The following is a 26,566-nucleotide window of genomic DNA, read 5'->3' as shown; positions in this document are numbered from 1 at the left end:
GGACATGGAAAAATGGACTAGTTCAAATCTGGAATGGAGTACATCAAGGCTATATGGTGTCACCCTGCTTATTTAACTTTTATGCAGAGTACATCATGCAAAATGCTGGGCTGGAAGAAGCACAAGCTGGAATCAAGATTGCTGGGAGAAATATCAATAACCTCAGATATGCAGATGGCACCACCCTAATGGCAGAAAGTGAAGAAGAACTAAAGAGCCTATTGATGAAAGTGAAAGAGGAGAGTGAAAGAGTTGACTTAAAGCTCAACATTCAGAAAACTAAGATCATGGCATCCAGTCTCTTCACTTCATGGCAAATAGATGGGGGAATAATGGAAACAGTGACAGACTTTATTTTGGGGGGCTCCAAAATCAAGGCTATGGTTTTTCCAGTGGTTAAGTATAGATGTGAGAGTTGGACTGTGAAGAAAGCTGAGTGCTGAAGAATTGATGCTTTTGAACTGTGGTGTTGGAGAAGACTCTTGAGAGTCCCTTGGACTGCAAGGAGATCCAACCAGTCCATTCTAAAGGAGGTCAGTCCTGGGTGTTCATTGGAAGGACTGATGCTGAAGCTGAAACTCCAATACTTTGGCCACCTGATGCAAAGAGTTGACTCATTGGAAAAGACTCTGATGCTGGGAGGGATTGGGGGCAGGAGCAGAAGGGGACGACAGAGGATGAGATGGCTGGATGGCATCACCGACTCTATGGACATGAGTTTGAGTGAACTCCGGGAGTTGGTGATGGACAGGGAGGCCTGGCATGCTGTGATTCATGGGGTTGCAAAGAGTCGGACACGTCTAAGCGACTGAACTGAACTGAACTGAAGCTCTTACTTTGCTATTCCTCCTTCTTGAAAATAAAAAGTTCAGTGTCAAATTCTACTCATTCTTTCTTTTACTGATAAAACAGACACTTTGGGGTCACCCACAATGTGCCAGTACTATGTCAATCCTAGGGGACATAAAAATGAAGACAACCAAAGTCTCTACCTTCTGACCATGAAATTAATATTAATACAAAATCGTAGCCAGCAGACATTCAGTGAAGCAATTTCATCCAAGAGTAAAAGGAGATACAAAAAATTACTATTTGTGGGTAAAAGGGAATTTATCACAAAAAGAGATGACTGTAAAAGTTCATAGGAAAGATTTTAGCAACAAAAAATTCTGAAATGCCTAATTAGGATTTTGGCCATTCATTCAAGAACAGTGTATTTAGTAGAACCAGTAATGGTTAGCACAAAATCATTGGGACATTGATTAATTTGAAATTTAGCAAAAGAGTATTGGCTATGTACTTTGACATAAAACTACTTATTTCATGCTATTTTACTCCATCCTTTTTTAAAAAATGAGGACTCTGTTAACATTAGTTATCAGGTTACCATTTTAGACAATGAAATATCAAGGCAAATTAGCCAATATTCTACAAGGAAATTTGATTCTTCTTTTAGCTTCAGCAGACATGATAATCTATCCCTTCAATCAACATAATAGTTTTGTGGATGAACCACAAAAACTATGCAAATGAAAGAAGCCAGACATAAAAGACCACATAAGATTCCATTTATATGAGATATCCAGATTATGCAAATATGAACAAAGAGTATTGGTTTGGAGTGGTAAGAGATTGGTGATGATTAATGTGTACAGGGTTAGAGAAATCTTCTGGTATTAGATAATAATGAATGATGCACAAGTCAGTGAATATACTAAAAACTACTGAATTTTCACTTTAAAAGAGTGAACTTTATACTATGTGAATTACAACTCAATAAAGCTGTTAATGAAAAAAGAAAAACTAATGGCCTTTCAATGCTCTCTAAAATTTGTCACTTTTTACTCTTTCTTGTTACTGGTTTATTTCCTTGTATATAATAAACAAAAGTCCATTACGTGAATAAATCTGAACACTTTGTCAGTGCATGCAACATTATAGTATTCTGATTCTGGAATTTTTACTGCAATTTTTACATCTAAAATTGAAATGCTATAATGTAAAAAATTCAGTGTCATTGGGTCCTCTTATGATAGCAAGAGTTTAGTCATAATTCTAAAATCTTTTCTAAATATACAGTATCTGAGACCAAAAAATATTTCAAAACATGAAATAACACAAACCTGTTTGTGACTTCCTCCTCCCATCCCTCCCCACAATTCCCACAGAATCTGTACCTACCTATGGGGAAAAGAAAAATGGCCAACTCTGAACTGCAAGAGCAAGAATGGCCAGCCTTCCCCAGGATCAAGAGAGGAAGAGAGAAAGAGGAGCCCACATCTGCCTTGACAGCATCAGTTCAGTTCAGTTCAGTCACTCAGTCATGTCCAACTCTTTGTGACCCCATGGACTGCAGCTCGCCAGACCTCCCTGTCCATCATCAACTCCCGGAGTTTACCCAAATTCATGTCCATTGAGTCGGTGATGCCATCCAACCATCTCATCCTCTGTCGTCCCCTTCTCTTCCCACCTTCAATCTTTGCCAGCATCAGGGTCTTTTCCAATGAGTCAGTTCATCACATCAGGTAGCAGCAAGTAAAAACCAGCAACACTTCTATCCTCAGCTTGAGCCAATCAGTTGAGCAGCCCCACCTTCCTCAGGGGAAACCGGAGAGAGTGAAAAGAAGGACAGAGTGTCCTTGGCTTCCCTCCCCGTTACTAAGCATGGAACACAGGAAGGGCAATCTCCTCCCATACAGAAGGAAGAGCTCATAAATGTCAACCATTTTTATATTTTCTTCACCCCAGACACTGTGCAAATGGAGCTTATTGTGGTCTTTTTAATAACTTTCAAGAAATGTTAGTTGAACTCATTGAAAAAGTTTAATCAGAAAAAAAGGAGTGAGAGAAGAGATCATTGGGTATGTATGACATTATTAATATAATAGTTTACATGGAATATAAACCAGTGTATTGATTCCTCGATTCTAAATCCTAAAGTTAGATTTCTTCCATCAGAAAGTAACTTTGGGCATATTTTAACAAATAACTAATCTAAACAAAAAATGGCTAAGAAAAGTCTTTAAAACATACAGTATGTAACAACTTACTGGTTTATAACAAAAGATTATTTGCTTAACTTAGAGAAAAACTTTATTTATAAGAAAGTTGAAATTAATCTTATATAAATTTTTAACATCTGCATTCTAAATCTTAGTGAATTTTCCTGTGTGAAATAGAAACCGTATTTCAAAAGCAATCACTGAGAAACTGAAGACTTCTCTGGTGAAAAACATTCAAGACTGTTGGTATGCAAACCAGGAACTTCAAAATACTAAGGAACTAAGTATCCCCCGTGGAATTTTTTCTCCCATTTATTTTCAAAACCAACTCTCTTTCAACATATAGAACAAGGATAAACTTCTAGTTAGGTTACATCAAAGTCATGAGATGGCTAAATAATAGGGAAGCTGAGCTGCTGCTACTAATTTTGATACTTCTGAGCCTGTTTTTGCAAATGCAAAAGTTTCACACTTAAATCAATCCCAGATTATTTTGTACAATCTAACTACTCGGATATTTTTCATACTCAGGTCTAATTACATGATTATCCTGAGAAAAATCTGAATAATATGAAGATGAGAAGACAATTCCAAATAGATTTTGCTTACTCACAAGCTTCAAGATGGTATATTTTTTTCTAAGCACTGTTGGTAAAAATTCACTGGGCCCCAGTTGCTGAAAATGTGACAATCTAGACTCAGAGTGCTATGGATTTGGTTACAGATGTCAGAACCAATTAACTTATTACCTTATTCCTTCCCTCAAGTCACACACCAGAGAAAATTTGACTCTGTAAGCAATGTAACTTTCTAACCTCAAATATTAATTTTTAGGTCATATCTAGTAGAGTTCTGCCCAGCTGGAAATCACTCTTTTTTTCCACTAAGATTGCCTGGTTTTAACATTATTTCAGGATATAAAAATATTACTTAATCAGGCATTCAGAAGCCTGCTCTCCTTCATTCCATTAACACCTTCTAATACAGTGTAAGCATTGTTAAGGTTATATTCTTAAGACAGGTCAGGATGTCTTTGAAAAATTATTAGATCGCCCCCTAAGGATACTGTAACCCAAATGAATGAGTAATAGGACTAACTGGAAGAAGGGCTGGTATCCAGTTTTCAGAAATACAGTTAATGATAACATTAAAAGACTGTCTTTGATTCCATGTGCAACTGCTCATCTCTCTGTCTAGCTGGAGTGTGGATTGGTGGGGGAAAATGGTTGTGAGGAGGGGTGAAGGTCATTATTCAAATACATTCAAGCAAATACTTAGGCAAGTTGCATTATTTTTTAACTTTAATAAAGTTATGTTGGTTAGCAAGAGTCTAGATGTGCTATGCCTAGAATAGATTTAACTGCCTTGAAATATCAGCTATAAATATAAAAGTCAATCAACTCTACTTCATTTTTTTTTAATTTAGAAAAGTTGAAAACCCAGGACCTAAAAGGCCCTTTAGAAGATGAATTATCGTGAGGGTCCCAGTACCTACTCAAAAAGGAAAGATTTAGCAGGTAAGATGTTCTGAAATAACAGATGCTGTGCAGATTAAAGATGTGTAGTCATACACTCTGTGAATCTTTCTCAGTTAACTTGCATAATATTACTGAAAGAAGAATAATGAAGAGGATACATTAATAGGCAGTCAGGTGTTCTCCAGTCTTTCACACTGAACAGTACAGGGAAATGAAATTGACTTCCTCAGTTAGATGGGGATAATTATCTTAACATTCAGCACTAGGCTGTAAGGTTAAGAAAAATCTATTATGTTGTAGGAAAAATAGAATACAATCAATGCTTTGTATTAATTGATTTCCTTAAAAAGCCTATTAATTGATAATATAATGCAACTGCTGTTAAATAGTGCTGAGGAAAGCTAAGCAATCCCCTGCTAATTGCAAATCTGGTTAATGGGACAAAAGAAGAGACCATAATTCAAAACACAGCCAAAGGATTACTGTTTCGTGTGCTCTATACATTTTCTCACTGGAAAAAACTTTATCCAGCAAAAATACAAAATGATATGTTTAAAACATAATCTTAGATAACATCCTTGCCAAACTCAACAAGTTCTTTTGTTAAAATTTGCTTTGATAAAATTAATTCTGCCAAAAACTTGAAACATTCATGACATGTAAAGATTCCTTACAAGTTTACACCAGTGTTCTCAAATCCCCTAGATGCCATATAATGGTGACTAAATTTAACACAACTCTTTACCACCTGAAAATAAGTAGATCACACTACTATGCCCATCTGTGCAGAGTTTTTCAACAAAACCTACATATATACACTACACAATGAATTTCTAAATACACCACAAATAATTGCTATTGCAACAGAAGTAATTTACTCCCCAGGGTATAAGTAAATATACATATACATTTGATTTTGTATCTCAATAGATACTAGTAATTTCTATATTTATCTGTTTATTTGTGCTCAAATCTAATATTACAATATCCAACTTAATATTCAGTCCAAATTAAATTCTAATGTAAAGTAAGGAGAGGATAATGAAAATTCACTCTTAGGTCTCTATAGTAGCAGTAGTTATATTCAAATTAAAATAAAAGGAACTGCACTTGGCACACTCATAATACATCCTTACAAGATTAGGAATGAAAATGGACTAAACCATTTTCATTGAAGGGAACTTGAGCAGAAGTAACAATGTGATGTATTGAGAGAAACAAGATATGAAACAAAAGGGGTTGCAGAATTAATTTCCACGATAAAACATTGTTCAGGGGCACAGAAAAAGGAAATAGAAGTCTTAAAGGGATAACTAGGTTTTAAGAATGTTTCTTAAGGCTTTTTTCAGTGATCCTACATTCTATTTAAACTCTACTTCACTGGCAAGAAAAGAATTTGATGGAGATAGATATTGTGCAATGGAATGTAACAAAGCATTGTTCAAAGGCATTGTTTATTAATTTCTGTCACTGATTTTGGATCCATTCCTAATGGTAACTAAAAGCTTTTTGAATTGAAAACATTAAAGGGCTGTTAGAAACAAAGGCAGAGAAGTGCAGCCATGAAATAACCTGCAAGGTTTGAGGCAGGGAAAAGGTCTTCACAATTAGAGAGCACTGGGGGAAGGCAAGGGTTTCTGTGTTACTAAAATTATGTTATTCTTCAAAAATTAAAAAACATTCCACAATAGCAGTTTCGCCTGACAAATTTACTCCCTCTAAAAAAGCAAGCTAATGAATTGACATGGCAATTGAAAAGGGTGGGGCATATTTAAATGTCAAGCTGTAAAAGTCTTTATGCTCAAAAAGAATTAGAATTAAGAAATCTGTTGCCATTTTGGCTAAATGAGCCCATTTTAAAGAATTTTTAAAATATGAAAATTGGTCAAGAATCCATCTAGTCATCAAATTTATTGCAGTCAGTCAACACCTCAGCCCTAGATGAACTCAGACATCAAGCTGTAGGCAAGGAGCTGAATATTAGTAGACTATTAAAAGAGGAAAATCAAGCAGATGGATTTTGTTTTCTATTTACGATTGCTCTCCTCAGCGCTGCCCAGAGTGCTGCTACATTTCTCTTAAGTGTGCACTCCCACCTCAGACAACTGTTCACACTCTCCTCTCTCCTTCAACCACCTCAAAATGACACTTGACCCCAACTTCACCTGATGACCTCACTCAACTCTGTTGGCAAAACAAAAGCCTGTACAAAGAGTTCTTAAAAATACCACCATCAGGTACAAACCTCTGCCTCAATTCCCGTTTTCCCTTTCTCCGTCCTATTACCAAGTAGAGGTACCCCTCCTTCAACCGAGGCTAAGCCCCCAACATGCACTCTTGACCTTCCACAAAGCATCTACGACCCATTCAAGGGGAGAAAATGCAGAAAAAACTTCCCTCCTCTCTACCTTTGAGAATACTATTTGTCAGAAATAGCTACTGATATGTCTTCCCACTAGAAGAGAAGTTCCTAAAAGCAGATGTCTTGTTCACAATGGCTCTCTAACATGTACAAGAGTGCCCATATATAGTGGGTGTGCAAAAAGGATTCCTTGAATATTTTTGGAAAATCACAACCTCTTCTACCACCACTCTCAATCAAGTAGCATACCCCAACTACTGGAGGTTTCCCAGGTGGCTCTGGTAGTAAAGAACCCGCCTGCCAATGCAGGAGACACAAGAGACCGGGTTTGATCCCTGGGTCAGAAAGACCCCCTGGAGAAGGAAACGGCAACCCACTCCAGTGTTCTTGCCTGGGAAATCCCATGGAGAGAGGAGCCTAACAGGCTACAAGTCCATGGGGCTGCAGAGAGTTGGATACGACTGAGTGACTAAGCATAAGCACACACAAACACAGCTACATCCAGGGAAAATTAATTGCTCCCATACATTTGTATCCCTCCTACAACAAAGGAGAAACTTTTTTTTTTAATCCGGTACTTTGCAGGAAGGACTAGCTGAATTGGTGGAAAAGCCCCAATTTGCTTTTTTAAATAATTTCCAAGTTCCAGCTCGTAGTTTTTCACAAAAAACATGTACCATAAAGTATTTTATGGATAACCAAAAAATTTCTTTATTTGCAAGTCATTTAGACATAAAGTTGACACACACAGAATCACTTTGATGAAAAGATAGTCTAAGTCTGTAATGAGAAAACTAAAAACTGATCATGTTTTTCCCCAAAGATTAACTCCATAGCAAAGTCAATTAACTACACTTTATCTCACCAACACTAAAAAGAGCTTTCATTTTCCATCAATCCACATCCTCAGACTTCAAGATTTCTATTCTTATGGAGGTAGTGGATAATTTTATCTTGCCTATGAACAAAGGCAGAGTAAAGTTTTAATTAATTAATTGTACTAAGTAAACCACATAATGGAAAGCAACGATTAAGAACAAACCAGAGTTTTTTCTGGGCCATTCCACACAGAGCTAAACAAAAGCCACTTTTAAAAAACTCCCTGAGAGCACAATAGCTATTTTTCTGTGTGGATTCCTACAAGATAATGATTATGCAAGAAAAACACCTAATTTCCCTTTTTCTTGAATTCTTGTGTTTCCCAAGAGAGTTTACATCCACAGTGTAGAAACTGATGCTCTTCGAAGAATCTCACATACTTATTAACTTCATTAAACTTAAAAATTAAATAATATATCAGCAGTTTGGAGCTTCTGGTTAATCATGAAAGGAATAAACAGTGAAACAAGAAACTCCATGCTTATCAACTCTATTGATCTATCAATTCCGAATTTCCTCAAAGTGAAAATGGCAGACTGCACTGAAGAATAAAATAAGATAAAGCTATATCTGTGCAACTAAAAAATTCAGCCAGCCCTATTCCTGGTACAATTAATGTGTATGGTAGAATGACATGGCCAAGACTTAAAGAGACTAACATTAACTAACTATAAATCTGTAAGCTTACAATTTACAAGACGTCATTTTAACAGTAATTTTAAAAAGACAAGAAAAAGTTCCAAATAGTTATTCTTGTTATGATTTCAATATTGTTATTTGCATGAATGATTCTGAACTATTTTTTAGTCCATTAGTTCTGGCATTCATATATAGGGACCACTGGAATGTCAAAGATGCGACAATTAAAATACCAGTTGCTTTAATTTATTCAAAGTGAAAATAAATATCCATATGGAAGGTTTTATAAAGAAAATGGTTTCAAAATAAAACATAAAGGCAAAATGGCCAGTTAAATTATACTATCAAAGTGAATGAAACACAGATTTTCAAATTTTTCAAACTAAATATACGTAGTCTCTCATTTTCAGCTGAAGACACAGTATTGGACATCAGTCAATCATGTGCGATTTTTAGGATGCCTTTAGAATTGAAGTCTGGGACCACAACTAACAAAAAGCAAGCACTTGGCAGCTTCACAGCAGGATGCAGATTCCTTTTTCTCAGCAGAATTCCAGACATTCCATGTGTTTCCTATGAAAATAGAAAATGTCCATCTTAAAGTAGGCCAGCCTGAACTCAGACCAGCATAAAATGGCCAAGAAATGCACTTATTAAGAGAAGGTTTACATTCCCTCTTGTAAGCAAACTACAGATTTCCACTCTTCACTTCCATCTTACTCTTCCTCCAGTTCTTCCTACAAAATACTTGATGCTGTAAAGAGATAAATTTGGGGTCCAAGAAAACACATTAGATTGGGAGGGCTTTTAGGAGAAAAAGTGAATAAAGTGCTTGATCTTCTTCCCCCTCCAAAAAAGAGTCCTCTAAAAAAAACTGGTTTTAATAATAATATTTGAAGATTATGATTTCTCATAATTCAGTGACTTAAGAAAAATAATTTTTAAAATCAAAGTACCATATCTTTGAACCTGCCATAACAAGCATACACTAAAACATGAAGAGTACCAGGTTTAAGCAAAGATCAGAATTTTTTTTAACTGCAGACATCACAGTAAAGGTTTGGCTCCTAGTCTTTGTGGTAGCAAATATACAACTTCATATGAGTGGGATTTATACTGGCACATGTCCATCCTTAGATGGCCCCAGCAGTGAAGTGTGAAGCACAGCTGGTTTGGAGAAGATTATGCGAGCCTTTTAAGTCCTTCATTCAAAAACACTCAAGGAGTCCCTACTCTATGCCAGGACTATGCTTGCCAAATGTGAGCCAAAACAGACCTACTTTCTCATGGAGCTGTACTCCAAGGAGAAAAACAGACCATCTCACACACCTAAATAGATGTAACCCAGCAGGACCCCATAGAACCTCCCCAGTACAGGCCCTCCCCAATATCTGCTTTAGCTCTTCTCTGAAGAACCTAGATAATAATATCTGAATCACATTTCCTGAGTTGTTTTACAGATGCTCAGTTCAGTCCTGTCCAGCTCTTTGCGACCCCATGGACTGCAGCATGCCTGGCTTCCCTGTCCACCAACTCCCAGAGCTTGGTCAAACTTTTTAAATTGATTAAAAACCATCAATTCTTCGGTGCTCAACTTTCTTTATGGCCCAACTTTCACATCTGTACATGACTACTGGAGAAACCATAGCTTTGACTAGACGGACCTTAAGTCAGCAAAGTAATATCTCAGGTTTTTAATATGCTGTGTAGGTTGATTATAGTTTTTTTTTTTTCCCAAGGAGCAAGCATCTTTTAATTTCATGGCTGCAGGCACCATCTACGGTGATTTTGGAGTCCTGAAAAATAAAGTCTGTCACTGTTTCCATTGTTACCCCCATCTATTTGCCATGAAGTGAAGGCACCAGATGCCATGATCATAAATTTCTGAATGTTGAGTTTCAAGCCAACTTTTTCATTCTCCTCTTTCACTTTCATCAACAGGCTCTTTAGTTCTTCACTTTCTGCCATAAGAGTAGAGTCATCTGAATATCTGAGGTTATTGATATTTCTCCTGGCAATCTTGATTCCAACTTGTGCTTCATCCAGCCTAGCATTTTGCATATAAGTTAAATAAGCAGGGTGACAATATACAGCCTTGACGTACTCCTTTCCCAATTTGAAATCAGTCTATTGTTTCACGTCCAGTTCTAACTGTTGCTTCCTGACCTGCATACAGATTTCTCAGGAGGCAGGTAAGGTGGTCTGGTATTCCCATCTCTTGAAGAATTTTCCAGTTTGTTGTGATCCACACAGTCAAAGGATTTGGTGTAGTTAACAAAGCAGAAGTAGATGTTTTTCTGGAACTCTCTTGCTTTTTGAATGATCCAACGGATGTTGGAAATTTGATCTCTGGTTCCTCTGCCTTTTCTAAATCCAGCTTGAACATCTAGAAGTTCATGGTTCACATACTATTGGAGCCTGGCTTGGAGAATTTTGAGCATTACTTTGGTAGTGTGTGAGATGAGTACAATTGCACGGTAGTTTGAACATTCTTTGGCATTGCCTTTCTTTGAGATTGGAATGAAAACTGATCTTTTCCAGTCCTGTGGCCACTGCTGAGTTTTCCAAATGTGCTGGCATATTGAGTGCAGCACTTTCACAGCATCATCTTTTAGGACTTGAAATAACTCAACTGGAGTTCCATCACCTCCACTAGCTTTGTTTGTAGTGATGCTTTCTAAGGCCTACTTGACTTCCCATTCCAGGATGTCTGACTCTAGGTGAGTGATCACACCATCGTGGTTATTTGGTCATGAAGATTTTTTTTTTTTTGTATAGTTCTTCTGTGTATTCTTGCCACTTCTTAATATCTTCTGCTTCTGTTAGGTCCATACCATTTCTGTCCTTTATTGCGCCCATCTTTGCTGAAATGTTCCCTTGGTATCTCTAATTTTCTTGAAGCGATCTCTAGACTTTCCCATTCTATTGTTTTCCTCTATTTCTTTGCATTGATCACTGAGGAAGGCTGTCTTATCTCTCCTTGCCATTCTTTGGAACTCTGCATTCAGATGGGTATATCTTTTTTTTTTTCTCCTTTGCCTTTAGCTTCTCTTCTTTGTTACGTATGCTAAGTGAAAGAAAGTGAAAGTGAAGTCGCTCAGTCGTACCAGACTCTGCGATCCCATGGACTGTAGCCCACCAGGCTCCTCCATCCATGGGATTCTCCAGGCAAGAGTACTGGAGTGGGTTGCCATTTCCTTCTCCAGGGGATCTTCCCGACCCAGGGATCAAATCCGGGTCTTCCCCATTGGAGGCAGACGCTTTACTATCTAAGCCACCAGGGAAATGCTAAAACCATCACCAAATGGAAGAAATAAACTACTTGATGATCATCAGCAGGTAGCCCCCAGACCTACTAGCGCTAGGATTGATGATGTTCACCCCAGTGACACCACCCTGTTACTTCACCATCAACCAATCAGAGAACTGTGCATGAGCTGATCACACACTCTGCAACACCCTACCACCACCACCTCACTTGGCCTTTAAAAATGCTTTGCCAAAACCTTCAAGGACTTTGAGTTGAGTTCAGGCTTTTGAGCACTAGCTGTCCTGAGCTCCTTACTTGGTGCCCTGCAATAAATGCTACACTTTCCTTCACCATAGTCTGGTTTCAGTAGATTGGCTTTACTGTGCTTGGGTGAGCAGACCCAAGTTTGGTTTGGTAACAAACATGTAACTATCTGCTATGGTCAGTGTTAACAGGGAGTAATAGAGGAGGAGGGGAGAGCCCAGTCTAGCCCAGGTATTAGCAAAAGTGTTCCCAAAGGAACTAATGTGTACATGAGAAGTTAGCCAGGTGGAGAGGGAAAGGGAAAAGAGCAGTCCAAGATTAGGAACCAGCATGGGCAAAAGGGGCAAAGCCCATTGGAGGAGTTAGTGAGGGAAGAGGGATGGGCAGAGGGAAGGGCATAGGTTGTGGATTTGGGTTTGGAAATGTAAATAGTGAGAGGTGAGGTTGATGAGCTCCAGGCAACAGTCAATGCCAAGTGTTTTTGGCTTTATGAAAGTAGGAAATGCTGTTCAGAATTCCTGTAGAGTGAAGAATGGGTTGTACGGGGGCCTACAATAGATAGGTGGACAACAGCTGCCAGCCTACTTCAGTAAACCAAGGATAATAATGGGAGACTAAACCCAGAGAGTGGCAGTGGGAAAGGGAGACGCAGGAAGTTTATAATGATCTCAGATCTGTTACTTTTATTAATATCCTAATGAACTATGTTATTCAAATTTTAAGAAGGCCTGGTACCCAGTAAGTGTCTCCACGAATATCTGCTGATTCAGCCAATCTTTTTCATTCCATGTTTCTTCTCCTTTTTTAAAAAAGTACCCTCTCGTATCTGTCCAAAACGACCCCACAGAGCAGCAGCAATTCTCCAGAAAAATAAGTCTGTTAATTCATTTCCTAATTCCTCAACACTGAAGGCGCAAGAGAGATACAAAAGAAAAAATTAGGGAGAAAAAGTTCTCTCTGCCTTCAGGTTCAAATCTTCATTTCTTTAACAACATTTTACATCTTGTTTTGGGTATTTAAGACCATAAGTGAGTACTGTATGTATTACCTCCTATAAGCACCAATACTATGTACTTTCATCTAGGCTATTTAGTTGATACATCAACTACATTCCTTTTATTAACGAACCAAAACCCAAAGGTGAGAGTGACTAGGGACGTGACTTTCATAGTGCCAGACAGAGCATGAACTAGGACAACAAGTCAGCTGGAATCTAAACCTGGGCCCTTCCTTGGTCACCACACCAGCTCTTGAATAGCTATACTTTCTTCCCCTCACTTTTTCCTCACTTACACTGACCACCCATTTAAAAATAATATGTCCATTGCAGCATGAGGTCAGTTTGCTGAAGGCTAAGAGAGTAGGACACACACAAGTTATTCTTTCTAGCTTTGTCTAGAATTATCCATAAGATCTTAAGCAAACTGTTTGGTTTATTTTTTTCACTGGTCAGATGAAGACAATAATATAAGTGTACAACAGATAAGTATTAATGCTAATAATAATGAGAGCCCCATATGGTAGAGCTAAGTCCTCCCTTAAGAAGGACCTTCTGCCCGGCTGTGGGGAGTGTGGTCAGCAGGCAGCCTCTAGCAAGCAGCTCTCTGAGTGGCCTCAGCTGCTGAAAGACTCCTGCCTGAGGCCATATATTTTCCTGGATGGCCTTCGTTCAGTGATGGAGTGAGGGGATAGGAAGGCCAGCCACTTCAGTCAACACAGGACACTGTGGATTGGCAACCCTCAGTGGGTGGAGGCTCTCCAGGCCTGTGGGCAGTTCAGCTTCTCCCTCTGCCCAAATATGCTTCCTCCTCCTCTCTTTTACAGGTGAGGCTCCTAATAAACATCTTGCACCTCAAACTCCATTGACACACCTTGGCTAAAGAATCCAAACGGCCACATTCTACTGACTGGAGACACTTTCTAGGCCAAGGTAAAACTTAACTATCAATACATATTTGAAATGCCAAGAACAGGCCTGTTGAGTAATTTGACTTGAAATTGTTCTATTCATTAACAGAGGATATTTTTATTTCTATTTTAAGTAAATTGAATCCTAGCTGATACTTAAAAAAAAAAAAACCCTCAAGTTAACTTAATCATAGGCCAAGTTTGAACATCTGATTTTTTATTTCAAATAACTTTGGAAAAGAGTGATGAAGCTAAAAATAAAGGTGTAAAACTTCAGTAGCGTGTCTAACGGAATGACAGCATCACTGCACTGATGCTGCCATAGCACCGCTACACAGAAGAGATCTACTACATTAAAACTAGATGATATTCCTTCTGTAATAAGTATGGAAGAGAACTTTCGGCCTCTCTGCATACTTAATTAATATAATTAGGGGCTTCAGATTTCCCTTCAGATCATATGTGACATCAAAAAAATGTGTACTTCAAAAAAAGCATTAAAACGCGCATTCTCATTATAATACATTATTTCAGGTTATCATTCAAAGGACTTGTTGTTTTACCCTTACTGAACACAAACTTTCAACTATATCTCAGCAAGTAAATTCTGAAATATACGAAGTGAATTAGTAACATCAATAGGGTTATTTTTACATGTGCACATGCAATTCCACGATGCAAAAGAGAACAAAGACAAATATAATGACCCAAACGTGATACCCTTCAGTCTAGTTTTCGATGTGCTACAAAAAGCTGGTTCTATAACTGCTTGGCATCAGTAAATTAACAATCAGCATTTTTGTCACCAAAACATGTATATAAAGCCAACAAGGGAGAGAAGATCCACTCACAAGTTACTGCCAAGGCTTAATACAACTAGAGCCATTTAATTTTAGTTCTCACTTACAGTGGAACCATGATTAGTCTACAAAAGTCTTTTTTCCAACACTCTTGAAAGCCAGAATTTAATATATTTCCCTGCTTAATTATAGCCAATGCCTCAATTTTACTTTTATCTAAATTTGAAGGTGATGTTTAAAGACTGGGGTTTTAAACTATTCAGGTAAGGATAATTTATATTACACAGATAGCAGTGATATAGAAAGAAATGTTCACTCTAAACCGTTAAATATATGACCACTGAATTAGACATGCAGAGAAGCCCAAAGGTCCCTGCATTCAGTGTCCCGTATTTATTCATTCAAACATTCCTTACTGAGTACCTACAATGTGTCAATCAATATTTGGACGGGTAAATCTATTCCAGTAGTGATCATTTCTTTTGGTGAACAGAAATAGGAATTCAGGAAACAAATTTGGCCCCAAAACACATGAAAAGGGCAGAAAACGTACTTCCACATATTAGGAGTAAATTAAAGAGCCATGTATTAGATGAAAACTAAAGAGTATTGATTATTACACTTTCTTTTTTTTAAGTAAGCATATTTTAGAAGCCCAGAGAGTTTTATTTATTACTGTGTGGCATGCAGGATCTTAGTTTCCCAGCCAAGAATGGAACACATGCCCCCTGCGGTGGAAGCATGTATTTTCAACCACTGGACCGCCAGGGAAATCCAGCTCTCTTGCTATGCTATGCTAAATCACTTCAGTTGTGTCTGACTCTGTGCAACCCCATAGACGGCAGCCCACCCAATGATGTACAAAAGAATACTGAAGAAAGGTCAATTGATCAATTGCTTGTATGTTGCACCTAACTTCTATCATAGGCAGAAATAGCTGCTATCTTAGTAAGGCTATTCAAACAGAAATCCTAATAGGATTGACATGTTATACTGCCTGCTAATCAATGCTACCAATAACTTAAATACACTAAAAATGCTGAATATTGAGGGATGCCATAGAAATTCTTGGGAGTCACAAACTTCTAAATGTATTGTAAGCATGTTTGAAACATTTTTACAAACAGAATCTGAGTGTTATTTTTCATTTTAGAATCCAATCCTATTCTTTGAATTCAAAAACCAAGCCAAATATACACTACTTAAGCAAAAGGGAGGCTGCAAAAATAGCACTTTGACAAACTGACAGAAAAATGTCACCTCCTGCAGAGAAACAGAGGTGTTGAAACAAATCAGGTTGATTCTAGTTTTTATTAATGTTTAATTATTTACAGGACATATTTCATTTGCAATGAAAATACTTGTTGATCAAGTTGAAAGATGAATGATGACTGCTTTCTGAGCATTTTAATATTAACTGGGTCAAGGCACAGAACTAGCAAAAGAGCAAAACATAAAAATTTAACAATTCTTCCTAAAACTTGGTGTCAGTTTTTTGGTGTGCTGGAGAAGAAAAGGCTTTAAATGGAAATTTTTATTCTTTTATGCTTTGGTTAATTACAATTAATTAAACACTTGGTAAAAGTAGAAGAGTAAACTAATGTTTTAAGTTGAATTTCTTTTTCAAAAAATCAGCTGTCTGATGGAATGAAGGAATCAGGAATTCATTCTGTAAAGACTGTGTTAATGTTTAACTTGGTTGTGTTTTAAAGAACTCCAAGGCTCCTGCAGACTGTTTTCCCTCTACGCCCCTACCTAGTGCTGGACACAACCACCAAATTTTAGTGCTACCGCCATAAAAGCCGAGGGAGTAAGTTTATTTTTCCCAAGGTCCAACAGAGATCTCTTGTGCTTAGTGTGAGGGCAGTGGATTCCTGCATTAATGCATATTTTTATTAAACTCTCACTTTATTTCAGCATGCTACAGATATTTTCCAAAGACTTTTATAAACCCTCTAGTTTTCTGACTTAAAAATTCAAAATATAGCTATGAAGTTCACATATCTAAATATTCATACCCAAAGTGAATAATGCAAAGTCTCTCAAACCCACCAGCCTCACCATTGAACGCTTTAGATTGAATTTTTAGTAGAAAATGGCCAGCTAGCCTCCAAAGATTCCAAAGCCTCTTTTGCCTCAGGTAGGGGCTGGCTTCCCAAAACAGCACAGAGAATCCAACTATCACCTACTCAGCAAATCCCACTGAGTTCTGGGCTCCACATACTTGCAAGTCAGTATCCAAAAAAATGGAATATAAAAATTCTCCAGGAAATAGCATCTGGATAGGCAGTGGTTACAAGTGTGGGCTTCAGAGTCATGAAGACCAGGGGTGCCTCCTGGTTTTGAAAATTACTAATTGCATGACACTGGGCTAGTTACTGAACCTCTCCAAGCCCAACTGCCTCATGTTTAAAATGAAGTGAAAAATCTGCTTTGGGGAATTGGGTAAGAATCTAGTGAGATGATAAAAGTAAGGCATTCAGTACAGGGGCTGTTGAAGAGATGCTCCCAGGAGCATTAATTGCTGTTAATATTGTTCCCAGCATTGAGATCAGCCCAAACACATCCATACATGAGCTCAGCTTAGAAAAGGCCTGTCTCCACAGACACAATAGAAAACAATCACTGGTTGAAAAGTAAAGATAAGGATATTTTGGCACTGCAGTTCTTTTCAGAATTTAGGGAATAAAACAACTAGCACTTTTAGCACACGTGAGGGAAAAACCAGACCAATAACTTGAATCTGCATCCAGTATACTTGGAGATACAAAAATTAGTTATATATGATGGTGATATGACAATAATAATAATAGATGCAGTTTAACACTCACAAAGACCTTGATGAAGATGTCATGCAAAATTTTCAGATAACTGATGCTCAGAGTGGTTATTAAATTTTCTAAAGACCACACAGCTGGTAAAAGAAGAGCCAAGGTTCAAATTTAAACCCATCTCATTCCAAATGCTCATAATTACTTTGCTGCTGCTGCTAAGTCGCTTCAGTCGTGTCCAACTCTGTGCGACCCCATAGACGGCAGCCCACCAGGCCCCGCCATCCCTGGGATTCTCCAGGCAAGAACACTGGAGTGGGTTGCCATTTCCTTCTCCAATGAGTGAAAGTGAAGTTGCTCAGTCGTGTACGACTCTTAGCAACCCCATGAACTGCAGCCCACCAGGCTCCTCCATCCATGGGATTTTCCAGGCAAGAGTACTGGTGGGGTGCCATTGTCTTCTCCATAATCACTATAATATATCCCAAGTATCCACCCCATGGCCTTTAAAATCAAGAACAAGAAAAAGAATGCCCATCATCATGACTTCTATTCAATACTGTCTTGGAACTCCTAAACAGTATGAGGAAAAAAGGCAAAAAGAATGGAAAAGAGGAGATAACAATGTCAACTATGACTGTATACATATAAATGCCCAAAAAATCTACAAATAACATTATTTTTTTAAGAAGCAAGTTTAGCAAGATGACTGGATATAAGATCAATATAAGACCAACATAAGATCAAAAGCTAACTACATTTTTATAAACCACCAATAAACTGCTAAAATACAAAATTTTAAAAACATGGTTTACAATTAGCATTAAAAATATCAATTCAGTTCAGTTCCGTCGCGCAGTCATGTCTGACTCTTTGCGACCCTATGAATCACAGCATGCCAGGCCTCCCTGTCCATCACCAACTCCCGGAGTTCACTCAAACTCATGTCCATCGAGTCGGTGATGCAATCCAGCCATCTCATCCTCTGTCGTCCCCTTCTCCTCCTGCCCCCAATCCCTCCCAGCATCAGAGTCTTTTCCAATGAGTCAACTCTTTGCATGAGGTGGCCAAAGTATTGGAGTTTCAGATTCAGCATCAGTCCTTCCAATGAACACCCAGGACTGGTCTCCTTTAGGATGGACTGGTTGGATCTTCTTGCAGTCCAAGGGACTCTCAAGAGTCTTCTCCAACACCACAGTTCAAAAGCATCAATTTTTCAAGGCTCAGCTTTCTTCACAGTCCAACTCTCACATCCATGCATGACCACTGGAAAAACTGTAGCCTTGACTAGACAGACTTTGGTGGCAAAGTAATATCTTTGCTTTTTAATATGCTATCTAGGTTGGTCTTAACTTTCCTTCCAAAGAGTAAGCGTCTTTTAATTTCATGGCTGCAATCACCATCTGCAGTGATTTTGGAGCCCCCCAAAATAAAGTCAGTCACTGTTTCCACTGTTCCCCCATCTATTTGCCATGAAGTGATGGGAACAGATGCCATGATCTTACTTTTCTGAATGTTGAGCTTTAAGCCAACTTTTTCACTCTCCTCTTTCACTTTCATCAAGAGGCTTTTTAGTTCCTCTTTACTTTCTGCCATAAGAGTGGTATCATCTGCATATCTGAGGTTATTGATTTATCCCAGCAATCTTGATTCCAGCTTGTGCTTCGTCCAGCCCAGCGTTTCTCATGATGTACTCTGCATATAAGTTAAATACGCAGGGTGACAATATACAGCCTTGATGTACTCCTTTTCCTATTTGGAACCAGTCTGTTGTTCCATCCAGTTTAACTAGGAATAAATATATTTTAAAATAGATGCCAGATTCAAACAGGGGAATGTTTTAAACTTTATTGGGAAACATTAAGGAATACCTAAATAGACTGAGAGATATATCAGGTTCATAATTAGGAAAACCTAACATCATAAAGATGACATTCTTTCCAAATTAACTTAAAAATCCAATACAATGCTAATTAAAATCCTAAGAAGGTTCTTCATGAATCTTTAGAAGCTAATTTAAAGATTTGTGTGGAACACTAAGTCTAGAACAGCCAAGACACTTTTGAAACAGAAGAGCACAGAGGGGAGTTGTGCCCGATCCAATATTAGAACTTCTTAAGAACCAATTAAGAGACCATGATTCCAGGCAAGGATTAAACATATTGACCTATGGACTAGAAGAGAGCTCAGAAGAAAAGTCCCAAATACATCTGTAACTTTAATATATGACCAAGATGGTGAATTATGCAATAAAAATGAAAGCTGAACCTCTGTTTCACATCATAAGAAAACTAATTCCAGATGATCTGGACTAAACATATCAGATGCAAAAATTTTTTAATTTTAGTGGAAAATATTTTTTAGTTCTTTCTGACCTTGAAAGGAAAGTCTTTCTTTAAAAGACAGAGGGTGACACATGTACACCTGTGGCTGATTCATGTCGATGTAAGGCAAAAACCACAATATTGTAATCAGTCTCCAATTAAAATCAATAAATTAATTTTTTTAAAAAGAGAAGTATTCATTATAACACATTAACAAGTTTGACTATTAAAAATAAGGATGTCTCACCATTAAAAGTCACCTTAGGGAAAGTGAAAAAACAAGTTACAAACTGGGAGAAGATATCTCCCACCTACAAAATCATCAAAGAATTAGTATCAAGAATATATTAAAAATTCATATAACAATATAAGAAAAAAATGAATCAATCCAATTTTTAAAACTAGGCAGAAGACATGGACAGGCATTTTTCAAAAGAAGAAATACATATGACAATAAGTATTTGAATAAATATTTAACCTTAATAGTGATCAAAGAAATGCAAATGACCATTATAAACTCACATACTGACCACAAATTTTAAAGTCTGATAATACCAACTGTTCAGAGAGAATATGAATAAATATTTCCTAAGTATTGCTGGTAGGAATGTAAACTGGTACAACTAGTTTGGAAGGCATTTGGATTATCTTGTAAAGTTGAATATTCAGATACCCTAAAATAGGAATTCCACTCCAAAGTAGTAAAAACTAGAGGAACTTTTATACATGTAAGGCAGATAACACAGACAAGAATGTTCATGACAAGAGCTTTCATAGTTTAAAAAAAAAGGTCTGGAAATAGCCCAAATGTCTACTTATAAGTCACTGTTGTTGTCCAGTCACTAAGTCGTGTCTGACTCTGAGACCTCATGGACTGCAGCATGCCAGGCTCCCCTGCCCTTCACTATCTCTCGGGGTTTGCTAAAATTCATGTCCGTTGAGTCCATGATGCTATCTAGCCATTTCATCCTCTGCCATCCCCTTCTCCACCTGCCCTCAATCTTTCCCAGCATCAGGGTCTTTTCCAATGAGTTGGCCCTTCGCATCAGGTGGCCAAAGTACTGAAGCTTCAGCTTCAGCATCAGTTCTTCCAATGAATATTCAGGGCTGATTTTCTTTAGGGTTCAATGGTTTGATCTTGCAGTCCAAGAGACCCTCAAAAGTCTTCTCCAGCACCACAATTTGAAAGCTTTTAAGAATATGTATGAAAAATTTAAGTACGTTCCCACCATGTAATGTTACACAGCCCTCAGAAGAAGTGCTCTACTGATGCATGGAAAAATATAGATAGATCTTGGCAACATAGTAAAGCCTGGAAAATTTAAGTCCCCAAAGATTACCAGATACCTTTTATCAAATATAAACCCAAATATAAAACTTAAGGGTATATTAAACCAGGAATCCAAATAATAATCAAACTGAAATACCTACCTCTCTAAAAATGTATCCTAAAAGTACAAATCTTCAGAAGTTTCATGGTGTAATATGCAACCTACTTCACTTACTTCATTTGCTAAATAAAAATATGTACTTCATCAAGATCAGATGAAATACAAATGGATGAAACTAAAAGTGTGCAGTGATAGATGTGATGCCAGCCCTCATTATTTATTAAAAACAGCATATTTACTCATTTTAGGATGGAGATCATACACACAGTCATAAAGACAGCCTCAAAGAATTCCAGTGCACCAGAAAAATATTTTTCTAGTCAAAGCTATGGTTTTTCAAACCCATCTTTAACCATCTAGCCAAAGCTATGGTTCCTCCAGTTGTCATGTATGGATGTGAGAGTTGGACCATAAAGAAAGCTGAGTACCAAAGAAGTGATGCTTTTGAACTGTGGTGTTGGAGAAGACTTGTGAGAGTCCCTTGGACTGCCAGGAGATCCAAACAGTCCATCCTAAAGGAAACCAGTCCTGAATATTCATTGAAAGGACTGATGCTGAAGCTGAAACTCCAATACTTTGGCCACCTGACTCATTTGAAAAGACCCTGATGGTAGGAAAGACTGAAGGCAGAAGAAGAAGGGACAATAGAGGATGAAATGGTTGGATGGCATCACTGACTCGATGAACATGAGTTTGAGTAAGCTCTGGGAATTGGTGATGGACAGGGAAGCCTGGTATGCTGCAGCCCATGGAGTTGCAAAGAGTCAGGCAAGACTGAGCCACTGAATTGAACTGAGAAAAACATTTTTAGGTATATTATTATGAAAAGATATGTTTTGGAAAACGGCTCAGTCACATAATTTTTCTTGCCACACTTGGTATAGTATCCATCTGCAGCCATTTTTGAGTGAATGGGGAAAGCCATACATTTGCTCAAAGATCAGTCTTGAGCCCAGTAAGGAAATCTCTTTAGCTCCTAAATTAGAAGCCAGAGGAGCTTGGCAGCCTTCACATGTGGGAAACCTATCGAGCAGTGAATAGGATCATTATTCCCGAGGACTGCCTGTTCTGAGCATGGGACTGCAGCCCAGTGCTCCAAGAAAACCACACTTAGACTCCCAACTCTCAGATAACATTAAAACCATGTGACTTTTCCCTCCTTAATGTCACTAGTCTATTCTGATGACAAATAATTGCCTTTGACTGCCAGATAGTTAACATACTAGTTATATGAATACAACCAGTAAACCTATTGTCCTGAAAACTGGAAAATCTGCCATTTTTGTGCTAAATTATTAAAGCAGTGCTTAATAGGTATCAGAGACCCTAAGGGTAAATACAATAGCATTATCATGAGTTTTCACTGCTAGAGTCATTTAGATTTCACTCTTACATGCTTTGTCCATATTTATAAAGAATATATATAAAATAAGGGTCTTTCTTCATTAAAAAGGAGAACAAAATTGTGGTAAGATAGTTTTAAGCAAATGGGTTCATTATCAACCATTTCAAGTGTCAGAGCAGTGTTCTACTCCTCTGTGGCAGTGGCAGAAAGTTGCCAGGACACTGGGAGAAGGTAGGAAAGACCTCATAGAGCTATGGAAATGAGAACACAGCACAAATGTAGGCAAATACTTGCACAGAAATGAGGATATTGAAATGGATTAGGTTTTCTAACTCACTAATGTCAAAAATTATTAGGTATGTGATTCATGATATGCACTAATCAAAACACAAATATTTCCTACAATGTATTCCATGATGTCCTAATTTCAACAGAACACATCAACACATTCCAAAACTACTTGCATATATCAGTATGTAAACTTCTGGAGAGCATGGACTTAAGCTTAATCATACACATGTCTAACCCCCAACTAGACTGTGAACTGATAGTTGGGACTGCCTTATTCATTGTTGTATCCTAATAACACAACATATTATTGGTGCTCAGGAAATATTTTTTGATTGAATGAGGGAACTCAGAATTATGTATAAAGAGTTTAAATTTTTTTTCCATACTTCATTAAGCCTGTTAAATTCTTAAATCTAATAGAACTAACTTCTTTAATTCTATTCCTAGGAATTTATCCTAATGAAATCATCAGAGCTACAAAAATAAATATATGGGGCTGTTGGTTGCAGAATTTTCTCTAATAGAACAAAATCTAAATGTTCAACAACAAGAAATTGGTAAAATGTGGTATATCACACAATGTGATGTGGTACTAGGCGGTTATTTAAAAGTGATTCACAAAGCATAATTATTAAAAGGGGGATTTTTACTACATAACATTATTTATACACTATATATTGTATATTTATATATTATATACATATACACAAACACACATATACACATACACTTAGATTCTCATTTACTATATGGGTATGGATGAGTAATTTGTATACATAGAAAAAGGAGTTGTGGAAAGGGAATACACTGAAATGTTAAAAGTAGTTAATACATTTTACTAATAAAATTTAGTAATTAATATATTTAAAAACATAAAAATGACAAAAAATAATTCTTTATAAATGAAATATAAATATATTTAGTTAATAATAACCATTCTTTTTGTGTGTGCGTTCTGTGAGCTACCCAACAACCACACAAAAAAAGCAGTTGGTATTTAGTCTTATAAGTCAGAAACGAGACATTCATAAGGAAGAGGAAAATATGTAAATACGGTTTAAACACCACGAGAGCAACTCCACCAAAATGAGCACATGCTTTAAAAATAGTTATGCAAATAAAATATCTCATTGGAAAGGTAAATATCAGAGAATATTTTATTTAAAATATAGAAGCATTCGTATGTAGAGTAATGATAACACTGAAACACACCTTACAAAAATACTCTAAAAACTTTTAAAATAATAAATAGTTATTTTCAAATTTTGCTTTCTAAAAATAAAATTCTGCTACCAATTATTATCAAGGGTATGATTGTATATTGATCATATGATTTAATATCAAGGGTATTATCAAGGGTATGATTTTCTTTCTTTAATGTCATTTTATGTCATCACTACATAAAATCAATGACGATAACAGATTTCTGGTTCCATCCACTGGAAACCCTGCATCCCTGCAAGAAGGCAACGTGGATCACAGAGGTTGAGCCTGCCTCCCAGAAAAAACTGCCCACACCAAGCCCCCAAAGCTGCAAAAATTTTACACTAGAAACCAGATTCACTGCTGACTGATCAAAAGACTGTTAGGCTTTTCAGTTCTTTGGGTATTCTGTTGTTGTTGTCTTTTGTTTTTTCAATCCAAGAGAAGTCCTCTCTGTAAAAATCTCGAAACAGAATTCAAAAGCAAAGGTGGATCTTATCTGAGTGTTGGGCTATTCATACTCAGTTTCCTTCATCAGCCAAGTTTGCTAAGCTATTTAATGTCTCTGAATTGGTTTTTCTCATTGTTAATTAAAACAAGCTAAATTGATTTTCATGAAATTTTAGGAAGTTCTACACTCAAATAACTGACATTAGGTTTTTAAGAAAGATGGAGAATAGTTCACTATAATCACTGCAGTAGCCCAAAAGTCCAAAGTAGGGTAAAAGCTAAGCAACTAAAAACCCTGAATATCTTAAATCGAGCTTTAGAAATCAAACAGATCTGGACAAATAGTGCAAGTCCATGTACATCTTTCTGAACTGTGGCCCTGGAAAATTGGTCTGGGAAAAGAAGGTCTGCCCCAAGTAACACCCAAATTTTGGTCATAGTCTCAGCTACTATTCTGCTCACACAAGGCTGAAGTCTGATTTAAAAGTAAGAGTTCTGCTATATCTGAAATGACAGATGGAAGTTACAAGGGCCCTCCCTATTTGTAGGTTCTACATCCATGGATTCAACCCTTGAGGAACCCATGGATCTGCAGGGCTGACTGTACTACTGCCATTTCATACAAGGGACTTGAGTATCCACAGATTTTGGTATCCATGGGGGATCCTGGAACCAATCCCCCATGGATACCAAGGACTAGGAGCAACAGAGAACAAAGAACCTGGATCTTTGATAACTGTGGAACCTGGACCTTCTATCCAGACATAAATATGGGAGAGGAAAAAAAGTTCTCACTGCCACCCCAATAGAATAAAACAAAGTCATGCCATAGTCACAGCAAACAGTCGGCAGTTTGTGGTCTTGGTTTTTGAGTTTTGCTTTTGTTTTGGAAGGAGGTTATGGAGGACTTTTATTTGTTACTTTTGAAGATTTTGTAACCAGTTAGCACTACTTTTATTATCTGAAAAAAAGAGTAAAAATTTCCCTTAAAATATGTCCTGGGAATTTTTCTGTTTGGAATTTTATCATTTAAGAATATGTAATTGTCTAAATTACCAAAAGAAAAAGTAAAACAAAAAGGCAAAGTGCTAGGAAAATGCAATGATGCAGATAAAGTGGTCAAAGAGATCAGATTTATAAAAGTCTATTTCCAACTATATTTTTCCAATATGGATATTCAGCAACTTATAACACTACAGTTTATCAAGGGAAGAGAGTTAAGTGAAAAAACTTCAGCAAAACTAAAGATGAAAGAAATAAGATGAAAATGATAGTGTGCCAAATGCATAGGCTAAAGTCCCACAGCCTTGTTAGAATGGGCTGAAAAATCTTTTTCTGAGCTTCCTAGCAGACAGGGCAAAAGGAGCTCAGTGTGTTGATCAGATGATAGAAATGAACATATGAGAAGGAAACACAACTAATTTGGGGACCAGAACCTACTGAGATGCCTTCTGTGGTGAGACCATGGAAGGAAGGTACTTTTTCACATTAACACTATGTCTCCAAACACAGATGGGATTTTTGAAACTTTGGGGCCCAGTTTCAAGCACAAAAGTTTAATAATTTTAAGGCCAAAATTTAAATATAACTTGAAGCTGTGAAAGACGTGCATATTATATAGAAGCTGAAACAGAATGGTCTCAATATGGTTGCTGAGCTAGTTTCTAACCACCTTCTCCTTTGTATAAATGATACACTGTCATTTACTTTCCATACTTTACTTTCTTTGCAGATACTAATATCTTAAGTATTAATGACCCATTTTTTAAATATGCAGCACTAAAATCATTATGGCCTGACATTTTTATATACTTATAAAACATATTTTGTTCCAACTGTTTTTATTAGAAGAAATGTGGCTTGCTGAAAACCAAAACCTACATATTTTACTTTGAAAAAAAATAGGCAGCTGGAAATATAAAACCCCACACATTTGCTTTTAACACTGCTTGGGAACTAAAACCTATAATGTGAACTTGACATCTATTAATGGTTTGCTCAAAGAAACTGAGACTATGTTTTAACAGAAAGCAGAATTCTGAGCTCATGCCACAATCCATGGCATCCTCACCGCTCCCCAGGAAGGGGCAGGAGGGGAGGCCCTGTGCTCCAAGGCTCTGCGGATGAGGGCTTGCTTTCACAGGGATCTCTGCATTGCTGTACTGTCTCCAGACTCGAGAATACAGAAACAAATTCTTTGGAATTTAGC

At 37.2% G+C, this 26,566-nt stretch overlaps 1 protein-coding gene across 12 annotated transcripts in view; it reads right to left on the bottom strand.

Annotated features, from left to right (window-relative positions):
* FSIP1 (fibrous sheath interacting protein 1) overlaps positions 1-26,566 on the bottom strand; it is a 210,666-nt gene that overhangs the window by 77,017 nt on the left and 107,083 nt on the right. For 3 of the 12 annotated variants that reach the window (XM_086321960.1, XM_086321966.1, XM_086321967.1), the window contains one exon: positions 8,591-8,933. The exons of the other annotated variants lie outside the window; for them this stretch is intronic. In XM_086321960.1, the coding sequence (XP_086178086.1) occupies positions 8,796-8,933 (138 nt within the window). In that variant the 3' untranslated portion in view covers positions 8,591-8,795. Of the gene's footprint in view, positions 1-8,590; positions 8,934-26,566 lie in introns of those variants that run through there. 12 annotated transcript variants of the gene reach the window in all.

Source organism: Bos grunniens, chromosome 10 (genome assembly GCF_055505025.1).
Source record: "Bos grunniens cultivar Pamir isolate PY7600 chromosome 10, Bosgru_T2T1.0, whole genome shotgun sequence".
NCBI classification, from domain to species: Eukaryota; Metazoa; Chordata; class Mammalia; order Artiodactyla; family Bovidae; genus Bos; species Bos grunniens.
This window is presented reverse-complemented; position numbering and strand designations above follow the sequence as displayed.